This window comes from Primulina huaijiensis, chromosome 4 (genome assembly GCF_012295235.1).
Source record: "Primulina huaijiensis isolate GDHJ02 chromosome 4, ASM1229523v2, whole genome shotgun sequence".
Lineage (NCBI taxonomy): Eukaryota > Viridiplantae > Streptophyta > Magnoliopsida > Lamiales > Gesneriaceae > Primulina > Primulina huaijiensis.
Genome location: NC_133309.1, coordinates 2,231,965 through 2,239,369, shown reverse-complemented (window position 1 = coordinate 2,239,369; position 7,405 = coordinate 2,231,965). Strand labels below are relative to the sequence as shown.

General features: G+C 32.9%; 1 protein-coding gene across 1 annotated transcript; it reads left to right on the top strand.

Annotated features, from left to right (window-relative positions):
• The first annotated feature begins 6,364 nt into the window (after nt 1–6,364).
• LOC140975894 (uncharacterized protein At1g76070-like) lies at nt 6,365–7,202 on the top strand. Its single transcript, XM_073439822.1, has one exon. It carries the CDS (start codon nt 6,407–6,409, stop codon nt 7,193–7,195), a length of 789 nt encoding a protein of 262 aa, XP_073295923.1. The 5' UTR covers nt 6,365–6,406; the 3' UTR covers nt 7,196–7,202.
• Nucleotides 7,203–7,405: the final 203 nt, after the last annotated feature.

Below are 7,405 nucleotides of genomic sequence, written 5' to 3'. Positions count from 1 at the left end.
TGCCAGGAGCCTAGGTTATTAGGCCTATGAGTCAACTTTGGTCAGATGTTTTCGAAACTACGATAATATATAAATTTTTTAAAGTGTACGTGAAAAGCCCAAATATCACGTCTTAATTGGACAAAAACTTATATGAGACGATCTCACGGGTCATATTTTGTGAGACGGATCTCTTATTTGAGTCATTCATGAAAAAAAGTATTACGTTTTATGCTAAAAATATTATTTTTTTTGTGAATATCGATATGGTTGACATGTCTCACAGATAAAGATTCGTGGAACCGTCTCACAAGAGTCCTACTTTTTTAATTGTTCTTCTAACAAAAAAACTATTATATTCCAACTGCATCCCTCCCTATTATAGTTATTTTTATGACAATCGAACACGTGTTATTCACACTTATAACAATTATAGGATCAAATATTTGACAATTTGCAAAAATTTATAGTTAATACTAAAAGTTCAATTTAAATTTTTTAAATTGTACAACATCTCAAACAATGGGTTTTTTTATTATGAATTTTAAAAATATATATATAATTTCATCAATAATGTTGATGGCACCACCATTTGTGACGGACCTTGCAATTATTACAGGGTCCAGCTACAGCGGTGTGCGGCAGACGTCGAGACTTTAGAGCTATAGCTTTTTCAATGAATGCAGTGTTTGGTGTAGCTTTTTTAGCATTGCAATGAATGCAGCGTCCGCTGTACGTGTAAGCGGACGCTGCAGGTTCAATAATTTCGGACAACCATTAAGCATTCTTTGATATAAATAAAGCTTCCATGCATATGAAAAGTAAAATAATCAAACGAAAAAACAAGAACAAGTATTAGTCCATTTGAAAAGTAAAGATTAAATTTTTTATTGTGTATATATAGATGATGCCTCCTCATCGGGATTAGCACACTTATTCACATTTTCATCGGCATTCACTGCTTCTTCTTCTTCTTTTTCTTCTTCTTCAGAATCACTATTTGGCATCTCCGGTTCAGTATCACTCCTAGAAACATCATCATTAGTGGTCATATCCGAACAACGAGCCTCCGTATCTAAGCCAGCATTGTTTGCTGCACAAGTATGTCTTTCTGAATTCAAACTTGCTCCACCAACATTTAGGTTCCAACTTAGTGTCGTATTCGGCCAACATGCAGTAGGATTTGGTTCAGATGGACGTGTGATATATTGATCTCACAATCCACTTATATGCTCCAAATATATATTGCTTAAACCTTCAGTGACATGTGCAACTTATAATTCTGGCTCATCGAAAAGCCTCATATGAAGAAGTATCGGATTTGTTATTGAACCCTGAATCAGATATGTGTGGAACGTATAATTCAGGTTCACAAAACAAATATGATGATCAATTGGATTTGTTTCCACGTATAAATGCGACATATGCATATTGAGACATTGCATTGTAAAATCTAAAGCATTGTCATTAACGAGATTGACTTAAACTTCATGCCAATATGATCTCTCTATGAATGAATATTTTGTTGACAACTTCATAATAAATTAATTGGGCCCGATTCCTAACATTTTATCCACAACTTGAACAAACTCTAAAAAAGTAACAGATCGTAATACTCGTATCGGTCTAATATATTAAATACTATATTCGATCGATCCATTCCTGACAATGACCTGACCACCAAAATATAAAAGCATATCGTAGTAGCAATTTGGAAGAAGAAATTTCGGATAGAGGAAAAATTTAAACAAATTGACATAATAATTTTGGACTTAAGAAGTGTAAGAAATAAAGAAATACAAGGTAAATAAGTTTAGAAATTATGAAGGTTTTGAATACAACAAAACAAATAAAAGAGATATTTATAGATGAATATTTCATACTCTCGTGCTGAAAATTGCTGAGGCTCTGATAGCAGTGCAGAGTCTGCCTCTATTGTAAGCGGACAGACAGACGATTTCTTTTGGGAATAATTCTAGCAAGCGGACTACGTCAAGTAATAGTAATTGGATGATGAGTCCATGTATCGTACCCATAGATATCGATGTTTAAATATTAGAATAATGAATTATTTTTCTAATTTTGTCTAATCAAATTCAAATGAAATGAGATAGATTAATTAAAACTAAATTAAAATTTTAAATAAATTAACTAAAGAAAAATAATCCAAACTATTAATTTAGACGAAAATTCAAATTCTTTAAAAACAACTAAGGCGCACAACGGTGCGAGACAAACTTATAATACACGTGTCAAATTCAAATTCAAACTCAATAAATTAATTATTTAATTCATGACGAAATTCTCAAAATTATTTATTAAATGATTTCTCGAATTAATAAATCTAATTATATCTAACGGTCTAACTGTACCTAGCTGAATTTAATTAGATTCAACCACATTAAAATCACCGTGAAATTTTAGTTTTCAACCTAAAGTCGCACAGTGAAACCGAATAAAATTTCTAATCAGTTTAGCCATGTGTTATTGATGTAGTGAAAAAAATATTAATCTATCACCTTCCGATTTTAGATTAACCAACGAATATTCAATTTAATTGGCTAGATTAAAAGAACGCGTGATAAATGACATCAATCAATGAATAAAAATAAATAATAAAATTGAATCAAACTCAAAACATTAAAAAAATTTGTCTCGGTCCTATCGTTTTCTTAGTCTATAAAAGTCTATTTCATAAATTCAAAACAGAAGCGAAAACTCATGTTTAAATTCACAAGAGAAAACATAATCAAGAAAGAATAAAAAGAATTCTTAGTGATTTGTGACGTGTGTTGAGGTCTTCCTCCTGCTCCTGCCTTTTGTCTTCCTCCATGTTTCTTCTTCCGCTCTGTTGTTGTTTTCACTGTAGCCTTCTGTTCCTTCCTTCTGTTCTATTCCTTCTTGTGCTCGTTCCCTCTTTACGTCTCTCTTCTCTTATGTGCTTCCTTCTTCTGTACACTCATTTGCTCCCCTTTGTACGTCTCTACTCTTTTCCTTTTATCTCTATTCATGAGCCTAATCTTTCAACTCCTTGAAATTCATCACATGTTTAAAAATTATATAGATTTTATTTTTCAACTTTAATGCTTCCTCTCTATCAATATCTGCACAGATTTTCTTTCAAAATTTCAATATTCTCAAGATAATAAAATTCCTGAAATCTTTATAGATTTTGCCTTATCACGGACGCTGCANCTATCTCTCAAATTAGGCATTTTTCTCTTTTATTCAAATTAACAAATATTATAAAATTAATTCATATAAACACATAATTAGAAATAAAAATTCTAGACAAAAACAAATATTATAAAATTAAATTCCTGAAATCTTTATAGATTTTGCCTTATCACGGACGCTGCAAAATAATCTTGCAAAACTTAACCGACAAAATTATTTTTGAAATTATATATATTTTTTAAATTAATAATTAAAAAACCCCAAAAAAATATCTAACCTTATTTGTTCATCCATATTGATTAATCACTTATGTCACGCCTCGATTTTCCAGAACTTTTATATCAGATATTGATTAATCTCTCAAAAGATTTGGTCAAACATGTTGTGCTGGTGTTATCAGATAATACCAAATGTTGTATGGTATTATTAACATTGAGTTAAATGCAAAAAACAGAGAAAATTGCTTCTTTCTTTTTTGGTTTTGCATGTTTATCTGTTTGCGATTTTGATCAACTATCTCGCAAAATTTCAATTTATTCAAATATCTTCGTTTTTTAATACCAATTTTAGTCCACTAAAAATGACAAAAACTTGTGTGAGACGGTCACACGAGTCGTATTTTGTGAGACGGATCTCTTATTTGGGTCATCCGTGAAAAATTATTACTTTTTATGCTAAGAATATTCTCTTATCTGGGTAATTCATGAAAAAGTATTACTTTTTATGCTAAGAATATTATTTTTTATTGTGAATATCGATAGGGTTGAGACCGTCTCACAGATAAATACTCGTGAGATCGTCTCACAAGAGACCTGCTCACTAAAAATATCCCGTGATTTAACAATTGGTTCATTCATAGAAGGAGGAATGGACCATAGTTGCATGTTAAGGAGTCAAATCAAAATTAAGATGTGTTTGGTTAAATGTTATAATAGTCCTACTATTAAATTTATGTCATTATCTTATCTTTAATCTTCCTGTTAATTACAATTAATTAATAATATAATCAATATCCATCCAACTATGGATTTCTTTGCCCTTTGTTTAAATTTTTTTAAAATAATTCCTAAAAATAAAAAATAAAAAAAATTCTTCATTTCGAATAGAATATTTCAATCCAAATACGACATTAAAGAATTGGAAAAGGAATGAGAAATCTCATAACAAAATCTTATAATGAGAATGATTAACCCCAAGATTGAATTAGTACATTCTTGTAAATATATTGGATAGTATATTTTAATAACATAAAACTCGATTTGATTAAGCTCGAAAACTTAGACCTTTGACTAATTGTTATTATTATTATTATTATTTAATGATGATTACTAAAATCATATGTAGGGGGTAGGCTTGAAAACTAGCAAAAAAAAATCCGTGAGACGGTTTTATAGATCAATTTTATGAGACGAATATTTTATTTAGATCACCCATAAAAAAAATATTACTTTTTATTGTAAAAATGAGTAAGATTAACCCGTCTCACCAATATCGACATCACAAAAATCTACTCAAAAAATAATTAAATGGAGCGAGTCTTGGCTGTATTGTTTAATATTTCTTGTTTTATCGAGTCATACTAATCATTTGACCATTACTTTGTACTTGTCTGATTTTTTACGTTTCATTTTCTTGAAGAGGTCAATTATGAGAACCTTGTTTGATCCTTTCCTATGTTCTTTTTTTCCGACCTAGAGGCGATTTTATCAATGTCGGTTTGAAGAATGTTTGAAATAATGAAATAGATAATCATTTGATCGATGATAAAAAAAAATTTAATTCTCTTATCAACATTTTCTGGTACGAGCCTATCGTATAGGATTTATCCAATACGATTTATCTCAGTAATGTGGGTTGTAGGCTGCTATGTTAATCCATATATTTACTCAATACATACTTAAAGATTGCAGCCGTAAAATTTTCGTTATATATTTATAAATAAGAAATTTTAAAAAAATCCTATCCTTACCCACATGAATGCTACTCTTGGCGCACGCCTTCATTTGCGTGTGAATATAATAATTATTACTTGTGAAATGTAGCTCAACTTTGTAGACTCAAAATTTATGCGTGTGAAAAAAATTAATAATTATGAAAATATAATTTAGAATAGCTGGGGTGTAATCGAACCGAGTCGAGCCTGTTCGAAAAATATTTGATTCTCATTCGAGTTTATCGAATTTGTCAAAACTCGAACATGTTCGAATTTTTTTCCGAGCCGAACTCGAGTTCAAATTATTTTGTTCAATAGATACGAGCCGCTCACGAGCCTTAATATTTTATTAATATAATATAATTATATGTTATATAAAAAAATTTGAGTTTTTCGAGCAATATTTCGAATAGTTTACAAAAATGTTCGATTCTTTCGAGTCGAACTCGAATTTTAATACGAAACGAATTCGAGCAGAAAAAATTTGAACTTCGAATCGAACTCAAACTCAAATATAATTAATTCGAGAAATATTCAAAATTTCAATTTTTTACCATATTCGACTGGATTCGATTTCTTTATCCCTGACTATACCCCTTTAGCTCATCCTTAAAGGTTGTTCACTGTCTATCATGTGACTGGTTTTTCTTGGACGACGTTTGCATGACATGGAAGAGTAAATACAAATAATTGGACATGTAATTTAATATTGACAATATAGACTAGGGAATATGTTAAACCCAACCGGTGTTCATATGTGAGTCACTCGCTGACACGTAGAGTAAGTCTTTTGTGAGATGGTCTCACGAATCTTTATCTGTGAGACGGGTCAATCTTACCGATATTCACAATAAAAAGTAATACTCTTCGCATAAAAAATAATACTTTTTCATGCATGACCCAAATAAGAGATTCGTCTCACAAAATACGACCCGTGAGACAGTCTCATACAAATTTTTGTCCTCGTTCGTTGTATGGAGTGTCACCAAATAACTAAACTCACTTGAGACGATTTTACGAATTATTTTGTGAAACGAATCTCTAACTCATGTAATTCATGAAAAAATATTATTTTTACTTTAAATATAAATCGAATTGATTCGTCTTACGGAAATAGATTTATTTATCTGTCTCACAAAAGAATATTTCAAAGTTATTCACAAGATTTATTTATATACACGAATTATATACACGCAAAGACACCCACACGTGTGACTGTGTTGAATATATTTATTTATATACACCCACGTATATATACATATATGTGTGTAAATATAACCGAGAAAAGAGAATCAAGTTAATCCAAAAAATAATTCCATGGAGAAGCCAACTCCGAAACCGAAGAACAAAATCTTAAACTTCTTGCCCAAAGCAGCGCAGGCGGCGGCGGTCTCCTTCCAAAATCTGCCGTTCAGTCCCGGCAGAGACAAGTTCAGAGCCCATCACAACAAGGGCTTCTCCGGCCCGATCTTGACCTCCATGATCCCGCCCGAAGCCCGAGGGAGATCCAAGAATTTCGAAACCCAAGAACCCACTTCGCCCAAGGTCTCATGCATGGGACAGATCAAGCAAGTGAAGAGGATCAGTAGTAAGAAGAATCGCGTTTCCCCGCCGAGGAAGGCCAGGCCCGAGAAACTTTCGAAGCCCGAGAGACCAGGTAAACCCAGGCCAGCCAAGGTTGAGCTGAAGAAGAAGCCGTCCGGGGTCTGGAAGCTTTTCGGCCCGGGGAGGAAATCCGATGCGTCGATCAATTACAGCCCTCCGCAGCAGCAGCAGCCGTCTTCGGCGGAGAGAGCGCCTGGGATCGGTCAGATGAGGAAGTTCGCAAGCAGCCGTGATACGTTCGCGAATTTCGATTGGTCGGCTGTACAGATTGCGCCGGAGGATAACCGGAGAGACTTCGACTATTCCGATGAAGAGAAGGGGTACAGAGACGGGGAGGACGACGTCATCATCCCGTTCTCGGCGCCTATATTGACGGGCGGCGGCGGCGGCGGCGGCGGAGGAGGACCCGGCGCGGCGGTGGAGCCGAGGAAGGAGATTAATTTGTGGAAGAGGAGGACCATGTCTCAGCCTAAGCCTCTTCAGTTAAACAAGATCAGATGAAATTAAATAAGAAAAAAAAGGTATTTTTTTTATTCTGTAGAAATTCTTTTTGTCCAATTTATTTATTATATTGTACAAAAAAATTGAATTTGTGAATTACAAAATAAAAAAAATTGCATATATCAGTTTGTCATTTTTACTTTTTTATGATCGATGAACTTTTTCCCCTCAATCAAATTTTTTGGGATATTACCAAATATGAATCTATAT

Excerpts from the sequence above, each read along its gene's own strand:
- LOC140975894 (XM_073439822.1), top strand. The coding sequence starts at position 6,407 with ATGGAGAAGCCAACTCCGAAACCGAAGAACAAAATCTTAAACTTCTTG.